The sequence below is a fragment of the Ranitomeya variabilis genome, chromosome 2 (assembly GCF_051348905.1).
Source record: "Ranitomeya variabilis isolate aRanVar5 chromosome 2, aRanVar5.hap1, whole genome shotgun sequence".
Taxonomy (NCBI): domain Eukaryota; kingdom Metazoa; phylum Chordata; class Amphibia; order Anura; family Dendrobatidae; genus Ranitomeya; species Ranitomeya variabilis.
Window position 1 is genome coordinate 988,082,685 of NC_135233.1, and position 20,667 is coordinate 988,103,351.

At 41.4% G+C, this 20,667-nt stretch overlaps 1 protein-coding gene and 1 long non-coding RNA gene across 2 annotated transcripts; one reads left to right on the top strand and one right to left on the bottom strand.

Moving 5' to 3' along the window:
• The first annotated feature begins 1,989 nt into the window (after positions 1–1,989).
• Positions 1,990–15,009, top strand: LOC143808377 (H-2 class II histocompatibility antigen gamma chain-like). The gene is made up of 9 exons (XM_077290948.1): positions 1,990–2,179; positions 2,502–2,584; positions 2,928–2,990; positions 3,463–3,558; positions 4,594–4,687; positions 6,491–6,616; positions 10,227–10,421; positions 11,217–11,291; positions 12,219–15,009. The coding sequence occupies exons 1-8, from the start codon at positions 2,002–2,004 to the stop codon at positions 11,279–11,281; spliced, it is 900 nt and encodes a 299-aa protein (XP_077147063.1). The 5' UTR covers positions 1,990–2,001; the 3' UTR covers positions 11,282–11,291; positions 12,219–15,009.
• A 1,012-nt stretch (positions 15,010–16,021) lies between these two features.
• On the bottom strand, positions 16,022–20,317 carry LOC143808378 (uncharacterized). The gene is made up of 2 exons (XR_013221940.1): positions 20,269–20,317; positions 16,022–16,267 (listed from the first exon to the last, which is right to left on the bottom strand). It is a non-coding gene; the product is annotated as an uncharacterized LOC143808378 (long non-coding RNA).
• Between the last annotated feature and the right edge of the window lie 350 nt (positions 20,318–20,667).

The following is a 20,667-nucleotide window of genomic DNA, read 5'->3' on the forward strand; positions in this document are numbered from 1 at the left end:
CGGTTTTTCCTGGCAGCCCCTTAGAGAATGAATGGAGGTGGGTGTTTGATCTGCTGTGACCTTTCATAACAGAGATTATAGTACGCAATCAGGGAAAAAACTCCCATTCTACCAATCAATGCGAGTCCCAGCGGCCAGACTGCAACCGATCAGTGATTTAACAACTATCAGGCTGATAGATGATGACTTGTTTTCTCCAGACCAACTATCAGGCTGATAGATGATGACTTGTTTTCTCCAGACCGACTATCAGGCTGATAGATGATGACTTGTTTTCTCCAGACCAACTATCAGGCTGATAGATGATGACTTGTTTTCTCCAGACCGACTATCAAGCTGATAGATGATGACTTGTTTTCTCCAGACCAACTATCTGGCTGATAGATGATGACTTGTTTTCTCCAGACCAACTATCAGGCTGATAGATGATGACTTGTTTTCTCCAGACCAACTATCAGGCTGATAGATGATGACTTGTTTTCTCCAGACCAACTATCAGGCTGATAGATGATGACTTGTTTTCTCCAGACCAACTATCAGGCTGATAGATGATGACTTGTTTTCTCCAGACAACCCCTTTAAGCCCCTCCCACAACTGTACATCCAGGCAGGCACTGATTGGCTAATTGTCAGATTGCGAAACACTGAAAACAAATTTTCGCAGGTTCCAGACCCCTTATGGGACTAGTATGTATAGTAAAAAGAAAAAAAAAACAATACGCCGAATGTTGGGGGTTGAAGAAGACTTATCATCACAATGACCCTGTTTTTTTTGTGTTTTCTTTTAATAAAATGGTAAATTAATCATTTTCTAAATGTAACTTATTAAAATATGTAAAAAAAATTGCTTTATAAGGGTAAGTACATTTTACAAATGATCCAGCTCCTGGCAAGGGTTGGGATGGAATGTCTAGAGAACTTCGTCTCTTGATCTCTACAGTAAAGAGTGGTCATAAGGAGGAGTGTCTCTCTCTCTGCACGACCTGACCTGTATTGTATAGACATTGCATTGATTTAAATGGACATTGTGTAATTCTGATTTTTACCTGTGGTGGTGCTGTAGAGACATTGAGAACAAGCTGCTAGTTTACCTAATAGATTACATGTAATACCTGGAGGGCCCAGCAGAGGGACACACTGATCACCTGATTCTTAGCTAATGCACAGCGCTGGGGATGAAGATCCCTGGACAGTGACACCTGGTGGTGTTGTCTGGAATTGCACATTTTCAATCTCAAAATTACCCATTTTTGCACAAAAAAAGCATCAATTAGGGCCTTTCCTTGGGGTAAATACTAAAGTGTTTTAGCTATAGTGCAAACAACCAGCAGTATTTTTTTTCCCCTTTTGATATGTTCGTTTATATAACTGTTTATTCTTTCCATCCTGTGTCTGTATTCTCACCCCGGTGTGATCTTAAAGGGGTTTTCCAGTGAAAACAAAATATTATTAATCCAGTGGGTAGGTGATAATTTCCAGATCAGTGGGTGTCCGACCACTTGGATCCACGCCAACCGGATGCCGACCGCTCCTCCATTCATTGGAAAAATCTGAGCGCAGCACTCAACACCCCAATAGGGAAAGGATCGAGCATGTATACTTCCGCTCTATTCTAACTGGATGAATATCCCCGTTCTGCCGATCGGTTGCAGCGGTCAACAAGTTTAACACCTGCCCTGTGGATAGGTGATAACTTGTATTCATCAGACAACCCCATTAATGACCAATCAGATTACCCCTGAATGCTCCTCCTCCTCTCTTACTGTTTGATAGAGGCGGAGACACTGAAGCTGCATCCCCCTCCTCCCCCACTGAACATTTCCAGATGGGTGGACAGGGAAAATACAGCATTTATGTACGAACATTTATGAAGCAGACCACGGATTGACCTCACTTTAGTGCACTAGATCCTAGTTTTATCTCAATCTATTACATATAGTGCCGCTTTTATTCCTCTACTCATGACCGGGTATTTAAAGATTGTTTTTTTTCTCCAGTGCTATGACATGTAACAGAGGAAAGGTTGTTCCGTTCCTCTCCATCTTTGTCGCACTTCTCATCGCCGGCCAAGCAGTGTCCATCTACTTCATCACTCAACAGCAGAGCAAGATCAGTGAGCTGGACGAGACAACAAGGCAGATAAAGCTGAACGAAATGATTAAAAAACTTCCCGGCTCACGTCAGTACTATTTTACTTAATTGGACATTTTCCTAATGAGTTTATTAATATTTCATTATAGATATGTTTATAATTAATAATAAAATTGTGTCTACCTACAATCACCACTAGAGGGAGATGAGCGGCTCACTGCATACACATTTACTTACAGAATGCAGTAAGCGCCCTCTAGTGGTGGCAGCAGGGATTGTATTCGTTACCTTTATGCAATAATAGTTTGCAGGTTTATAATCCTCTTATAATTATGTGATATCTCATTTAAAAATAATAAAACTTGCTTTTTGTTTCCTGCCTCTTCTTATGACCCTATATACGTTAACAGCTCCTTCCCCAAATCGACCAAAACTAAGAATGGCAACTTTCAACATTCCTTTGGCTTTTAAAGATGATGATGGATCCCAACAGGTAATTATAAGCATTTCCACCAAAGTAAAACCTGCATTTCCCAAACATTTTTTTGGTCAGCTTGGTACCAGTAAAATAACACCTTGTGTCCCTAGAGCAGCTTCCTTAGAAAAGGGAGTGACTGTACAAGGGGGGCACTAGTGATGCAGACCCATAAGAGATCTGTGACGGCTATGAAAGAGCTTCTGTGCTTGAAACGGGAGGTTTCACTCTCCTTTATCGGGGTGTTTAAGGGGTCCCAACACATAAAGACACCCAAATAATACATTAAAAGTGGGGGCATTTGTTACGTTCGGGACAAGTTTTTGATGGTCATTGGAATAATTTTGCTTTCAATTTACAGAAACTGGAAAAAAAGGCAATGGCAAGCAACAGCATTGGGGATGCTGCAGAATACATGCTCCTGGTAAGCGACTGCAACTTGTCGGAGGCCATTACAGCGCCCCTAGAGGATGACGCTCAGTATGATTTCCTGTTCACAAGTCTCAGACTATGTCTTCAGGATAACGTTGGCCATCTTTTCCCAAATACTTTCTAAGAACTGACCAATGATCATAACTTAAAGGGGTTTTCTAAGCTCAGCAGAAAGGTCTGCACTCACGGCATGCCAAATGGTGATGAGGTGCAATGCTCACACTGTCAGGATTGCTCTCTATGTCCATCGCTTGTAGGGCGGTCACATACCAACTAGATTCTCATCCGCTTCTCTCGATACCACTAAATTTTTGATGGAAAGACCCTTTAAGGAATTGTGTAACTTTAGTTGATCTTTGATTGACGCAACCGACCATGTCATGATATGTAGGAAGACCAAAAGGGAGCTACCAGTGTTTCTTCTCTCTCACCCTATGTCTTGCATGTCTCTCTGTTGACCGTAGTTCTCGAATCCTTTGAGAAAGTATCCAACGTTCAATGGCACCACCCTGGACAACCTCAGGAAGTTGCGGAGGTCTTTGAGCTATGAGGAATGGATGGTGAGTGCAAATCGGGCACGTTCTGTTAGGAATAACTAAATCCATTGTTTAAAGGGGCGGTCTAGTTTAGAAAACCCTTTTTCATTAGTAGACCCTGAGTGAGGTCCATCAGTGCAAGATCTTTATCCAGTGGCCAAAGTGGACAGCGGTTCAGGGGTGGACATATCATTGGTTCCCGTGCGTAGGGTCCTAAGAGGTTGGGACCCCCCAAAAGTATCTTTTGTCCAAGACTGTCCCTCTTCGGTCTGTCTCGGTTATATAGAGGGTCTCTTATTCTGTGAGGACCCTGTCCTTTCCTACTTTACACAGAGAACCTGTCGATTTGAATGACCCTTGTGTAATGCTTTATTTCTCCTGTGGTGGCGCTGCAGGTAATTATACAGTTATTTCCAGGTTTCCTCACACAGCTATCGTTGGGAATCCCAACAGGAAAACAGTATTAAATGATCTTTTTAATAGGACTTGTCACTTCCTATAAATATGTTTTTCTTTTTCATTTGATGTCCTGTAAATGTCGCTGTTCCCCCGAATCCGGCGTTGTTTTTCTTTTGTTCCTGCTCCTCTCCATTCCTGAGATATGGCCCCTTCTTCCTTGTAAATAAACCTCGTGTTCTTAGCCAAGGAGGTGTGATCCTCAAGCACAATCCCACGAAGAACAGGTGAGGACCACACCCACTTGGCTAACAGTACTACATATGCATACAGGAAAGAAGAGGCCATATCTCCGGAACGCCAAGGAGCAGGAACAAAAGAAAAACATTATCGGATTCAGGAGAACAGGGGTATGTACATGATGTCAAAAATATACTTATTCATTACAAGTCACAGATTCTCTTTAACAAGTTGGAAATGAACAAATGTTCCGTAACATGCCGAAAGTTCTTCTATATTCATAATATTTCCATAAAATTACCAATGGACCAGTTCAGTGTAGTAAACCATAATGTTGTGTTTTCCTCCCATGTGTGATTAATTTAAGAGAAGACTAAGACTTGCGGACCCTGGAATAATAATTTTTGTTTCTTCATCTTTTAGCTCTTTGACTCTTGGATGCAGCAGTGGTATCTGTTTTACTTAGTGCAGAATTCTAAAGGACCAGAGAACGCTCCAAATTCCACTACTAGAGAAGGTACCAAATCTACAACTGTAATATCTACAGAAAGTGACAAATAGCTGCTGTAATGGGGTTCTGTGACTTAAACCGGTAAAAGAGGTACAGTAATGGGGCACATGTGGCAGAGCTGTAGGTGTGCATGGTTCTGTAGCTATGTAGTTACTCCCAGTGCCACCCTGTGATGCCAGTATACAGCACAGTATTATGGAGATATATTATATGAGTGTAATCGGGCACATATGGCAGAGCTGTAGGTGTGTATGGTTCTGTAGCTATGTAGTCACTCCGAGTACGGCTCTGTGATGCCACTATACAGCACAGTATTATGGAGATATATTATATGAGTGTAATGGGGCACATATGGCAGAGCTGCATGTGTGTATGGTTCTGTAGCTATGTAGCCACTCCGAGTGCGGCTCTGTGATGCCACTATACAGCACAGTATTATTGAGATATATTATGAGAGTGTAATGGGGCACATATGGCAGAGCTGTATGTGTGTATGGTTCTGTAGCTATGTAGCCACTCCTAGTGCCGCCCTGTGATGCCACTATACAGCACAGTATTATGGAGATATATTATATGAGTGTAATGGGGCACATATGGCAGAGCTGCATGTGTGTATGGTTCTGTAGCTATGTAGCCACTCCGAGTGCGGCTCTGTGATGCCACTATACAGCACAGTATTATTGAGATATATTATGAGAGTGTAATGGGGCACATATGGCAGAGCTGTATGTGTGTATGGTTCTGTAGCTATGTAGCCACTCCTAGTGCCGCCCTGTGATGCCACTATACAGCACAGTATTATGGAGATATATTATATGAGTGTAATGGGGCACATATGGCAGAGCTGTATGTGTGTATGGTTCTGTAGCTATGTAGTCACTCCCAGTGCCGCCCTGTGATGCCACTATACAGCACAGTATTATGGAGATATATTATATGAGTGTAATGGGGCACATATGGCAGAGCTGTATGTGTGTATGGTTCTGTAGCTATGTAGCCACTCCCAGTGCCACCCTGTGATGCCACTATACAGCACAGTATTATGGAGATATATTATATGAGTGTAATGGGGCACATATGGCAGAGCTGTATGTGTGTATGGTTCTGTAGCTATGTAGTCACTCCTAGTGCCGCTCTGTGATGCCACTATACAGCACAGTATTATGGAGATATATTATGAGTGTAATGGGGCACATGTGGCAGAGCTGTATGTGTGTATGGTTCTGAAGCTATGTAGCCACTCCTATTGCCGCCCTGTAATGCCACTATACAGCACAGTATTATAGAGATACAGTATATTATAGTGATTATCTCATTACCATGGTGTTGGATGCAACTGTAGGTTCCACAATTTTTTTCCTGGATTCCACATGAATCTCACAGAGGCAACCTTCATGCCATGAAATGTATGGCATATGGAGGTACTGAACGGTAATGTGGATCACTATTAAAGGCAGTAGTTAGATGTTGAGCAAAAGACAGAGAGGAACCTGGTCAGGCAGCCATGTTGGTAGTCAGTGGCTGATGGACCAGGGCCCTGCGAACCGATGTGGCCGCTGGACCTGGGGACCATTTGCCGTGTGTAATGTAGGTCAGAATACTTTTCCACCTTTGTGGGTGGTAATTTTTTTGTAACTTTAGTTTAGATGTCGACCATATTCCTGGTAGATGCATAAACCAGGAGTCCTCTACGAAGAAACCCAAAAATGGTCAATTTCCTCCCATACTGGTCACCAGTGCGATGTAACACATGGGCTACACACCGCTTCTGTCCACTGCATTTCATAGTATTCACAATTTCTTCTTCAGGAGCCAATGTACCGCAGGAAAGGGACCTTCTACCTGCTGAGTTTGGAACAAGTGGAAACCTGGTTTATGCCTCTACCAGTTACTCAACCGAATCAGTGCCCCGTTTTATCGATGAAACCCCGAGTGGTGAATATATGTTCCCTCCTATGTCTATTGTGGAAACCTTCGTAGCAAACACGACTGATAACAAAGCAGGACTTGATGTTATGGCCTATATTAGCTAAAAACCCAGTATATCTACTCACACCAGTCCTCCCTCATGTCAGGCTCCAAATGTCAGTATTCCCCACCACATATTTCATGAGATTCCAGATGTTTTTGGAAGTACTCCATAAACTTCTATTGTAAGCTCGCCTAGGCCGGACCCCGTCCTCCTCCTGTATCTTGTATCCGTACATGTCTTGTGTATGTTAAGTCTAGTATGTAGTGTTAATATAGAATAAATAATAATCTATGCAGACCTCTGTTTTAAAGGCAATCTGACAGCCGCATGATGTAGGTGCAGAGACCCTGATTCCAGTGATGTGTCATTTAGTTTACTGGATGCAGCAGTTGTGATTGTGATAGTGTTACAGTTTTCTGCAGATCTAGCAGACCAACACTGATATTACTGCCATAAGGTGACCATATAGTGGTAGATACCAGCCCTGCGGAACATATAACAGATCACAGCACAGTTACAGATAATGACTTACCGCTGACGTTCTTTCTGATGGAATCGTTCACTTTTCCTGTCTTTTCCATCTGGCCCAGACCGACATGACAACTTCTCCAGCCAGGACTCGTCTGCAGAGATTACAACAAAGACACATTTCACTTCTCATATTTTCAGCACCGTCCCCATCTATCCCCAACCTGCACAAACTCCTTATTATGCGGATACCCCAATGCTGAGCCGCTGCCGTATGTGTCCCATAGTCCTCTGTGTAGTATAATGCACCCATAGTCCATACAACATAATGCACACAAATAATCATCCATACAGCATAATGCATGCCATGGTCCTCTGTATAGTATAATGCATCCCATAGCCCATACAGTATAATTCGCCCCATAGTCCTCTGTATAGTATAATGCACCTCATAGTCCATACAGTATAATGCACTCCATAATTTCTCTGTATAGTATAATGCAATCCCATAGTCCATAGAGTATAAAGCAAACCATAGTCCTCTGTATAGTATATTGCACCCCATAGTCCTCTGTATAATATGATGCCCCCAATAGTCCATACAGCACAATGCACTCCATAGTCCTCTATATAGTGTAATGCACCCCATAGTCCATATAGTATAATGCATCCAATAGTCCATATAGTATAGTGCGTTCCATAGTCTGTACAGTATAATGCACCCCATAGTCCATACAGCATAATACACCCCCATAATCCTCCATATAGCATAATGCCCCCCATTGTCCATACAGTATAATGCATCCCATAGTCCATACAGCACAATGCACTCCATAGTCCTCTATATAGTCTAATGCCCCCCATTGTCCATACAGTATAATGCACCCAAAGTGCTCTGTATAGTATAATGCACCACCCCATAGTCCATACAGTATTATGCGCTCCATAGTCCGCTGTATAGTATAATGCACTCCCCATAGTCCATACAGTATAATGCGCCCAATAGTCCTCTGTGTAGTATAATGAACCCCATAGTCCATTCAGTATAATGCATGCCCCATAGTCCATACAGTATAATGCACTACATAGTCCTCTGTATATGTATAGTGTAATGCACGCCTCATAGTCCTCTGTATAACATAATGCACTAAATAGTCCTCTGTATAACATAATGCACTAAATAGTCCTCTCTATAGTATAATGCATGCCCCATAGTCCTCTGTATAGTATAATGCACTCCCCATAGTCCATACAGTATAATGTGTTCCATAGTCCTCTGTATAGTATAATGCATGCCCCATAGTCTTCTGTATAGTATAATGCACTCCCCATAGTCCATACAGTATAATGTGTTCCATAGTCCTCTGTATAGTATAATGCATGCCCCATAGTCCTCTGTATAGTATAATGCATTCCCCATAGTCCAAACAGTATAATGCGCCCCATAGTCAACTGACGCTCCCTTCTTCATCATTGGTTTTCAACTGTAGCGGTAGTTGAAGTTGCTATGCACTGCCAGCAGTGCAGGGAGATCGTGTCTTCCAGCTCTGCCGCAGAGTTTAACTGTATTGGCGCACTGCTCTATGCTACTACTTCTGATAGATTCCCTTTAAGAAAATGTGTCAATGGTGGGTCTAAAATTTAAAATAAATTCACTAACCTGCTCTAAGCTCTCGCTGTTCCTCCAGACCTCAGTCCCTATCCCCACCCAGTTTCCTTTCTCTCTCTTCCAACTTTTCACCGCTGCAGCCAGTCAGCGGTCGCAGATTAGAGAGAAGACCCATATATAGCTTTTGGGACACCCCTTTAATTATTAAGAATAAAACAAGGAATCTCTGCTATGTAATAATTTGTCAGACAAGCGCCGTTCTGCATAATCCTGCTTTAGTGATTATAAAAACTACAATTCCAGGAGAACTCAGTCATCTCTAAATGTGGGACAATTTTTTTAATACTTAAAACCCATGAGCTAAAAAATTCTGCAACTAGGTTTCATTAAAGATTTGGCACCATTTGACTACTACAGGCTCCTTGTTGCCCTACACATTTTTGGTCAGATAAGTTAATTTGCAATCCACCAGTGAGCTCATTCTAAGGCCTCCTTCACACATTCTGGTGATTACTGTACAGGAAAAACCAGTATTAGCGAGATCAGTGGTCCGTGTGCCATCCCGCTGTGTACATTCTGTGTAAAACAAAGAATTAAATTAAAAAAATGGTGTGGGCTCCTCCGTAATTTTCAAAACCAGCAGAGGAAAAGCCCATGACTTTGGCTTATGTTAATAACAGCTCACAGCTGTTTGCTTAGCCTTTACTGGTTAATTTATTTGGCCCCCCCCAAAAAAAAAAAAATGACTTGGGGTCCTTCTATAAATTCAAACCAGCAAAGGCTAAACAGACAGCTATTAGTTGATATTAGGAGCCTGGGAAAATGCAAGATATATTGCCCCCCCTCCCAGCAACTGCCCAGAAATGGCGCATTCATAAAATGCTCCAAATCTGTCTCTTAGCCTCTCTCTTCCCACTTGCCCTATGGCAGTGGCAAGTGGGGTAATAGGGTTGTGGTTGATGTCATTTTTGTATTGTCAGCTGACATCAAGCCCAGAGGTTAGTAATGGAGAGGTGTCTATAAGACACCCACATTACTAACCTCATAGTCATATTGTAAAAAGGACACAGCAAGAATAAAATCCTGTATTTGATATAAAACTCAACACCCTGTTTTACACATTTATTTAAAATAAAAAAAACACAGAATTTCTCACCTTTACACCTATAATCCATTGAAGCCCTTGTCACCTGTAAAAACAAATTAAACAACCATATTCCTCACCTTAAATGATTTTTAACCCCAAATACCAACATTTGAGTTAACGCAAAAACTTGCCCCAGTGGGTGTCCATATCCTATAAGTGACATTAATACATTAAAATAGGAAACCATAAAACAATTTAAAATAAACTCCCAAATCCTCCATATTTTCCTGGTTTTCAGCCACCACTTGTGTTCTCCGGTTTGTTTCCCCTGTGCACTGAAGTCGTCTCAGTAAGATGGAGCCATCACAAATGTCTACGGACCATTCACACTTACTGTTTTATGTCTCAGGTGCCCCATTGATGACCCAATGCCAAATGAGAGCCCAACAACACACCATGCCTGGTGCCTTTGTGCCTCAGTGCGACGACAACGGGGATTTTACAAGCACGCAATGCTGGAGGAGCACAGGATATTGCTGGTGTGTCTACAGAAATGGAACGGAGATCCCAGAAACCAGGACTCGGGGCAGGCTTGACTGCAGCGGTAATAACAGCCCGTATATTATTGCAATCACACAAACTACGTGAAAACAGTCATGAGAATGTGTCGACTGTATGAGACTTTATATTGTAGGGTTGTCAGATCGGGGCTCACAGAAATATAATAGCGGCTGTCTGCATGTTAGGAATTGTGGTTTAGCAAAAAGAAACACTGCGATGTAATCTGTGAGGTTAAAGGGAATCCGTCACCAGGTATTTGTGTAATGCATGATGTAGGGGCTGAAACCCTGATTCCAGTGATGTGTCACTTGCTATGCTGCTTGCCGACATTTTAATACAATCACTGTTTTCTAAGCTGGAGATCTCATCTCGGAATGCTGAGTCCTGTATAACCCCGCCCACACCACTGATTGGCCGCTTTCTGTGTATACTGTGTATTGACAGAAAGCTGCCAATCAGTTGTGAGGGTGAGATTGGACCAGGAGGCACGAGACACCTAGTCCTGTAAGGATAATCTCCTGCTGATAAAACACTGATTTTATTGAAATAGCAAAACACAGCCCAGTAAGTGACACAGCGCTGGAATCAGGGTCTCAGCCCCTCCGTGCTGCTCTCAGATTACGTAACAAGAACCTGCTGACAGATTCCCTTTAAAGGGGTTGTCCAGCACTGTTTACTCATCATGAATGATGGGAGGCTTCTATAACATTCATCTGTCTGATCTCGTTTGCGTCATACATCAGCCCCTCTGCACGTATGCTGATCGGGAAGGAGACCGAGGATGGACAACCCCTCTAAAGATAAATCATCTAACACACTTTTTTTTCCTCCCCCACAGTCATTAACGACCCAATGATGGAAGATGGAATAAAGCAAGATGGAGAAATGATTTATGATGAATAATGCATTAATGGTAAGTGCGAGATGCGCAGCTACGGGGCATTGGTTCTTATCCAATTATTGACTGAATGTAAGACCATGTTCACACGTGCAGTATTTTACATCAGTATTTGGAAGCCAAAACTAATAGTGCAGTGTCAAATATGGAGTTTTCTCAACCTGCTTTTCAAAACCACTTTATTAAGTCACTTGTCAATTATTGAAGATGTTGGGCAGCTTCCACATGAAATCTGCGGCAGAAGCCGAAGTCTGTCTTAGATTATTTTTGCGGAACAAAACGCACTATAAGCCCTGATTCATGATTTGCATTTTTTTTTAAATCCCTTTTTTTTTTGTCTTGTGGTCTTCGCTGCTGTGTTTTGCTCCACAATCTTCAAAATGTTGCATGAATTTTGTGCTTAATCAAAGACGCTCTTCGTTTTCGTCCTCAACCTCTTTTGCTATTTTTTAGCGCAAGAAGTCACACGTTCCGCTAAAATGTTGCAAAAAAAAAAAAAATTAAAACGTATGAAATCAGAGCAAAAAAAAGGACATTTGCAAAAAAAAAAAAAAAAAAAAGAAGGTGGACACATAATATAGGCTTTAAAAAAGGCGCAAATTAAAAGAATAAGGCATAAATTAAAAAATGGTGCAAACTAAAAAAATGGCATAGATACGATAACGAATCCGGCCCATTTTTTTTTTCCTTTGTGTATTTACTCACAAGCTTTTAATGAACTATTAAAGGAATAAAATCATTTTTCGACTCAATTCACAAAAAAATTCATAAGGAAAAAAAATTTCTGGCACAGAGGAATGGTAGGGCGATCACAGCTCCGCACAAAACGGGGAATAACGCAGTCACGTGCATGTGACATAATAGAGCATTAACGCTTAACACCCATCAATGTATCGTTCTTGCTTACATCTTTGTATAATTCTCTCTCACTTTATTCTACAGGTAAAAAATACTCTTTCTGGAGACTATAATTGGTGATTTCGCAAAGCTGCACTTTCCGTACTAAAGGCTGTCAGGTTCCAGCTTAAAGCACAAGCTTCGTAATTTAGTCTGCTGTTACTTATCACTTTGAGAAAGGAGAATAAAAGCTTTGTGTCAGGCGTGCGCTAGTTCATTTAATCCATAAGAATAAGAGCGTTTATGAAATCATTAATGTTTCACATCCTTGATTGGAATTCTAACCTTAGCTCCCGAGTATGAACCACAAGATCCATAAAGTGCTTGTGTAAGAATGGTAAATCATGGCTGCTTTACGCCACAAACATCAGCACCACTTGCTCCTGGGCTGTGTGAAGTAACGCAGCTCAGCTCCATTAACTCAAAAGTGGCTGCAATGCAATACCACACACAGCCTGTAGACAAGAATGGCGCTGTTTGACAGGGAAGAGACTCAGCATATATTGTCTTAAACCTTCCCAAAAAATAAAGGGTCTCAAATTTATTCAGTGATATTGGCCAGTATTAGTAAAAATGCCTTTTATTTTCAGAAGTAGCACCACATCAGTCCATGTGTTATTGCATTTCAGCCCTATTTACTTTAATGAAGATCAGCTGCACTATGAAACATGGCCCATGGACATATACAGCATAGGCATACGTTGCTTCCATTGACTCCAACTGTAAAAAGGGCATATGGGGCTGTATACTTTTTTTTGCAATGGCTTGTGTTATGGGAAAGCAGTACAGCAGAGTGACAGAAATGCTGACGTATTACCAACCCGACACTCTATGGGCCTCTGCCGGCTCAAGACAAGAACTTTATTAAAGGGAGTCTGTCAGCAGCTTTTGCTATATGATCTGAGAGCAGCAGAGATCCTGATTCCAACAATGTGTCACTTATTGAGCTGTGAGTTTCTTTAAAATCAGTGTTTTATCAGCAGGAGATTATCACTACAGGACTAGGTGTCTGGTGCCTTCTAGTCAACTGCTCTGCGTAACCCCGCCCCCACCACTGATGGCAGTTTTCTGTCAATATGCACAAAAAAGCAGTGTTGTGGGCGGGGTTATACACTGCTCAGCATTTTGAGCTCTGCAGCAGCGAAAACTGTGATTATATCAAAATGATAGCATGCAGCCCAGTAAGTGATACATCGCTGGAATCAGGGTCTCTGCACCTACATTTTCATGCTGATTACATATCAGGAAGGGGCATGGCAACACCTGCTTGTCTAATTCAGGGCGATGTGTGGCATATCTTATACCACAAATCTTTCCCCAGTCCCGGAGGGGGTACGCCACTTTTATGTCTGATTCATTAAGAGGCGTGCACTTCTTAATAAAGCAGGCGCCTCTGACTTCACCATCCCCAATACACTGGAGTCCCCCATGTCATGGAATGAAAAACCAAAGAAATCCAGCAAAATTTTACTAACGAGTCCAATTCAGCCCTAACTATGACATTTAAGTGGTAGCAATTTTTAGGAACCAAGGATAGGGTCGGACAGGGGCGTCAAAAACGGACACACAGATGAAAATTAGTTGAAAATCGTTGAAGTTTTTTCAATGAAACTGGGATGATTTTTAATAAGCTCATCTGTAGCTGAGTTCAGCCAAGCGTATGAAAACTTTCATCCATGTGACCGGATTTTTCACCTGTGTGGCATCCATATTTACCGTATACATCAGCAGTATAACATGTACATGATCGAATACAAACTCCGGGGTTAACAAGTGCAATGTATCCGTAAAAATCAGATGCCATACGCATGATCCATTTTTCTTTTGCGAAACTGGTCTGAATGAGCCCTTAAAGAGAATCTGTCACAAGATTTTTAATATTTAATCTGAGGACAGAATTGTATAGGGATAGAAACACTGATTCCAGGGATGTGTCACTTACTAGGCTGTGTGTTGTCGTTTCAATACAATCAGTGTCTTTTATCAGCAGATTACTGCCTGACTAGGTCTCACGTGAAAGGCAGTCCAGCTAGTCTGTGTAACCCCGCCCCCAGCACTGATTGGCAGCCTGCTGGCAGTGTACACAGGAAGCTGCCAATCAGTGGTATGGGCAGGGATATCATTAGCTCACCATTCTGCTACACATACAGCAGAGAACAAAACCCCACCTGCGGTTTGGGCAGCATGAATCAGCTGACAGGTTCCCTTTAACTGTCAAACTGGTCATAAATACCAGCTTAGAAGTGGATGTAGAAAAAGAGATAATGGTTACAAAATCTGCAGTCAGAAGAGCTCACTGGCAGATTTGCTGTTAACTCTTTCTGCTCTCTATTATGTACGGTGATACATAGAAGCTGCAGAATCCAAGCGACAACATTTTTCAGAAAAACTTTTTGCAGATATGCTTTTTTTTTTTAGACAACAATTTTTTAGAACAATAAATTAGTGTATTAAAATTTCACATCCAATTTTTAAAGACATTTTTTATAACAGTTTAAGCCATTTTATGCCAGAATTCTGACACAAACTGCTCCATGAATCAGGGCCAAAGAGTTTAGTCTCAGCAAAGTATCCTACGTGCAGCAAAAAGATTGGTGGCCTTTAATTCTCTGTAGTTTAGTGTTTCTTACAGTAATCTGACCGCTTTATATCGTGCGCTTAGGATTTCATTTTACAGACGTACTTAATGTTACAGATAGATTGTCATAATGATTTTAAGTGTGTGTTAGACATTCAGAAATGTTTTCTTTGCTGCGAGGGTTAAACTGACTTTTTTTTATCTTTAAGAATTATATAAAGATATGCACAAAATCAAATAAAGACGTAATTACAGTAACGTGATCCCTCCATTCATCCGTCTCCTTGCGGCAACAGTTTGTCTTAGAGATTGTAAGATTCACTGTCGACGGGAAACACTGGTTAGATGGTACATGATTTTTAATTTTTGCACTTTTTTTCATTTCCCTCCTCTTCTTCCAAGAGCCATAACTTTTTATGATTTACCATATACAGTATATAATGTACTTAAAAATAAGTAAAAAAAAGTCCAATATGTATGACATTTTAATTGCATTTTTTTTATGTGTGGTATTTTTTTTATTTCTTAAAGCATTTACCATATAAATTAATTACTTTTATTCTGATAGATCAGGCTTTTACAGACGATATGAAACCAGATTTTACTTAATTTTATATTTACAATAGAAAAAGGTGGGGATGATTAAAGTGTTATAATTTTTTTTATATTTTTAAAACCATTTTACCTTATTTTTTTTACTTCCCTTAGAGGACTTAAAACCTCCGCGATCCTTGGATCGCTTGTTCTATATACTATGGTATTGCATAATATCGTGCAGATGATGGTCTCCTATGAAGCCCAGCCTGTGTCAGCCATGGTAGCCCTCACCTGCTGTTATAACCCGCTTAAATGCCGCTGTTAGTGACTGGTAGCAGCATCTAAAACCGCTAAACAGCGGCGATCTGAGCTAGCTATTACAGGCAAATTACAGCTGTATAACTCCGCTCCACATAAATGTACCCCTGCCATGACGAAACGTTACCTCCATATGCATACAGGGATTAAAGGGAATGTCTACAAGGCCATATTTTCTCGTAGCAAGTCACAAAATGCACAGCCGATCGGTCTGTGAAAATCACGTGATCCACGTTCTATTATTCTGCGTATGTGGAAAAAACCCACATCTGAAGCCTTAAACTCTTCGCTCCAGTGTTGCACCTGGAGGACCGATGTTTCCCATTTTGTAGATCGCTGCATATCCCAGAGCTCAGGCCACAACCGATCTAAGGCTCCTATTCGGCACAAAGGTGATGAAAGCTTTCGACCAGAACAACTCTACGAAGTCTTTATTGTATCAGAACTCTATTTTTCTCATGTACAATACAAAGTAAAAAACAAAACAAAGAAAAAAAGTAAACCAACTACAAAACCGAGTAACGCTTTAAACATTAAATAGAGGCTTTAAAAGTTAAAAGTAATAAAATATTATCTTCTTTTGACTAGCCTGACATAACGATGTAGGCAAAATATACATATAAAACATAACGAAGTCTAAAGTCTTCCATCCAACAACGTTCTGAAAGAAAGGAAAATATAATCAGATGTTACTTGTAAGATATCAAGACAGACAAGCGCATGAAACAGGGCTGGATAATAGAGATGGGGGATCCTCAAGCTCTTTTCATAAGACCCATCACTTGCCAGAAATATCTAATTATTTTTCGCTGGTGTAAACGTCGCTGTTCTCCTGAACCCAGAGATGTGTTTCTTTTTGTTCCTGCTCCTCTCCATTCCTGAGATATGTCCCTCTTTTCCCAGTATATAAATATGGTCTTTTTTTTAGTCAACTGGGCGTGGTCCTATTTTTTCCTCTTTGCATTTTTATGAGAACCACACCCAGTTGGCTAACACGACAATTTACATACAGGGAAGACATAATCATATCTCAGGAATGGAGAGAAGCAGGAACAAATGAAAAAGCAACGCCGGATTCAGGAGATCGGCGGCATATATAAAAACACAAAAATTCATGCACACGTTTATGTGCTTTTTAAGAAACTTTTTAAGTTGTATGCTAAAAAAGGATAAAAAAAAAATGTGTACCCACTGGCAAACTTTCCTATCAAAAGATATAAAAATCTAAAAAAAGAGACAGCACATTCAAAATAGTAAAAGGTAAGAATCCCATATTCAGCAACAGCAGATATGTTTCAACTCCGTGTGTGGGGTCTTTCTCTAGGGGTCTGCTGGAGAATGAATGGAGCTGCGGCACACAAGTGCTGTTACCTCTCTGTTCAGAAAGGGCATTTCACAGCCTCATTGTGCAGATCAGTGGGGGGCTCAAAGGGTCCCACCTCATAGTTATGCCTACAGATAGGTCTAGAATTTTAGAGGTTGGATAATGTTCCTAAACATAACAACAAACCAGAGACAAGGAGGCTGGCTTGGCCATTGAAACAAGTCAGCCAGCCAGCCCCCTTGATCCATTGCATCGGTGACAACTGCCAATCGCACAGAGCACTCAAATGCTCGGGCCCCCTGTGTGGCAGGCGGGAATTCTTAGCACCCTCCGCTCCGGTCATCCTGCCTGGCTCGCTGGCTATGGGAATCTGTGGTATCTCCATCCAAGTTATCACCATCCGAGCCTGGACGTCTGGGACCACCTGTCCCTCCTATGCACGGGAATCTGTGATAACTTATCGAGCAATTTGACTTCCTGTTATCGGTTTCCCAGCCACCACAAGCAAAACAGTCACTGTTCCAACTATCTCCCGGATCTACACAGACATAAAACACATACACGGCACACAGCAGACACCTTGACTTATATCCCAGGGTTTGGAAAAGGAGTGGACTTTTTACACTACCTGGGAATGCGGTGGTAACCACACCTGACCGGCAAGAGGTATAAACCTGGACTGGGCACAGGGGACATTCAGGTAAGATGACAAGATTTTCTTACCTTACTATGGAGCTGCAGTCTCCGTCCCGTGAGCCAAGGCCTCGGCCAACACCCCTGTCTCTCCGGTCAGCATGGTCCCCGTGTGTTTTGTCCACTGCCCAGCGTGCAGGCGCCAGATGTTATGGAAATTTGGTTTGGATAAATCTATCCCTGTGTGTGCTGCGGCTGTTCCCAATAAAACTGAGTATTTTGAGTGCTCATCAAGAATGACACTGTACACCATGGTGACAGAATAACATTCCACCAATACTGATGGTTTATTGTACATACACGGTTTTATAATTGCATATAGAAAGGGGTGGTTAGGTAATTACCATATTGTCAAGCTCCTCTGTTATTGGTTATCTGAATACATGAAAGATTCTGGTTAAGGCATAACAACAAGCTGATTTAACACTTCATAAGTAGCTGTCGTTGTTTCCTGCTATTCAGCAAAAATCTAGACATCAGCCAAGACATCTAGTGTTGGTTCCAGTTTTTGGTGTCTAGAAATGCCGAGGAGCTGTCTGGTTTGAGCTGATCTGGCTCATGGGGTCAAGTTAAGCAATTGATTATAGTGTATATATTAGCTGTGAGTATAAATGCAAGTGAGATCTATATGAAATGTATACATTTCCATCACACGCCAACACTGGAAACTCTCCTAGCACCAGCCGGAAACGCGTCAGACACTCCACGCTACACACTTCCAAACCAGACTTTTTCACCTGCTGTTACACCTCATTCACCTACATATAACTGTACTTAAGATGCAAGTTTCTGTATCAAATAATTCACAACTTGGCTACATGTCAGAAGCCATTCGTGAGCCCCAGTTATCCTAAAAGCAGGATCCGCAAACCCTCTACATACAGGTCCTTCTCAAAAAATTAGCATATAGTGTTAAATTTCATTATTTACCATAATGTAATGATTACAATTAAACTTTCATATATTATAGATTCATTATCCACCAACTGAAATTTGTCAGGTCTTTTATTGTTTTAATACTGATGATTTTGGCATACAACTCCTGATAACCCAAAAAACCTGTCTCAATAAATTAGCATATTTCACCCGTCCAATCAAATAAAAGTGTTTTTTAATAACAAACAAAAAAACCATCAAATAATAATGTTCAGTTATGCACTCAATACTTGGTCGGGAATCCTTTGGCAGAAATGACTGCTTCAATGCGGCGTGGCATGGAGGCAATCAGCCTGTGACACTGCTGAGATGTTATGGAGGCCCAGGATGCTTCAATAGCGGCCTTAAGCTCATCCAGAGTGTTGGGTCTTGCGTCTCTCAACTTTCTCTTCACAATATCCCACAGATTCTCTATGGGGTTCAGGTCAGGAGAGTTGGCAGGCCAATTGAGCACAGTAATACCATGGTCAGTAAACCATTTACCAGTGGTTTTGGCACTGTGAGCAGGTGCCAGGTCGTGCTGAAAAATGAAATCTTCATCTCCATAAAGCATTTCAGCCGATGGAAGCATGAAGTGCTCCAAAATCTCCTGATAGCTAGCTGCATTGACCCTGCCCTTGATGAAACACAGTGGACCAACACCAGCAGCTGACATGGCACCCCACACCATCACTGACTGTGGGTACTTGACACTGGACTTCAGGCATTTTGGCATTTCCTTCTCCCCAGTCTTCCTCCAGACTCTGGCACCTTGATTTCCGAATGACATGCAAAATTTGCTTTCATCAGAAAAAAGTACTTGGGACCACTTAGCAACAGTCCACTGCTGCTTCTCTGTAGCCCAGGTCAGGCGCTTCTGCCGCTGTTTATGGTTCAAAAGTGGCTTTACCTGGGGAATGCGGCACCTGTAGCCCATTTCCTGCACACGCCTTTCTACACCAGACTCAGTCCACTGCTTCCTCAGGTTCCCCAAGGTCTGGAATCGGTCCTTCTCCACAATCTTCCTCAGGGTCCGGTCACCTCTTCTCGTTGTACAGCGTTTTCTGCCACATTGTTTCCTTCCAACAGACTTACCATTGAGGTGCCTTGATACAGCACTCTGGGAACAGCCTATTTGTTGAGAAATTTCTTTTTGGGTCTTACCCTCTTGCTTGAGGGTGTCAATGATGGCCTTCTTGACATCTGTCAGGTCACTAGTCTTACCCATGATGGGGGTTTTGAGTAATGAACCAGGCAGGGAGTTTTTAAAAGCCTCAGGTATCTTTTGCATGTGTTTAGAGTTAATTAGTTGATTCAGAAGATTAGGGTAATAGGTCATTTAGAGAACCTTTTCTTGATATGCTAATTTATTGAGACAGGTTTTTTGGGTTATCAGGAGTTGTAGGCCAAAATCATCAGTATTAAAACAATAAAAGACCTGACAAATTTCAGTTGGTGGATAATGAATCTATAATATATGAAAGTTTAATTGTAATCATTACATTATGGTAAATAATGAAATTTAACACTATATGCTAATTTTTTGAGAAGGACCTGTACAAGATTATTGCAAGTTACACAGGCAGGAGATATGACAGCCTTATAAGTTCAACATTATTTTTGTCTTGGATCCATATTGAACGGTTGTTTTTCATCTAAAAGCCCCAAAATAGCAGAATATTGCTTTTTATTTGTAAAATGTCAGCAATAGACAAAAATCAAAAACTTACCATCGCTTCTATGAGCGAGTTAGTTATTCTTTGTCAACTTTTACCTTCTGTAGATATATAAAAAGACACAGATTATTGTATAGCCATTTCCAGGAGGAATAACAGAGGAATAGCACAATGCAGTGTTTTACGAGAAGTCTTAGCGTTTTAATATATTCTATTCATAATGTATACTCATTTACTACCAGAAGATAAAATGCCAAGAGAGCCGCCTGCTCCTCTTACCAGGGTCCTGCCAGGGGTTCATGGTCATTTTTATTTTATTGTATTTAACCCATCAATGAGGAAAGAGCAGATCTATGTGCAGCAGATGGGAAGGGGTTAAACTGGATCTGACACCAGCTGGGTATAACATGTAATATATGACCCCAAACCAACATGTGTGGTGAGAATTGCCCA

What these genes read in the sequence shown, in the direction of transcription:
- LOC143808377 (XM_077290948.1), top strand. Translation starts at nt 2,002, where the DNA reads ATGACATGTAACAGAGGAAAGGTTGTTCCGTTCCTCTCCATCTTTGTC. An exon ending in TAAAAAACTTCCCGGCTCAC is followed by an intron (nt 2,180 to 2,501) that starts GTCAGTACTATT and finishes ATACGTTAACAG; the next exon opens with CTCCTTCCCCAAATCGACCA. An exon ending in ATGATGATGGATCCCAACAG is followed by an intron (nt 2,585 to 2,927) that starts GTAATTATAAGC and finishes TTCAATTTACAG; the next exon opens with AAACTGGAAAAAAAGGCAAT.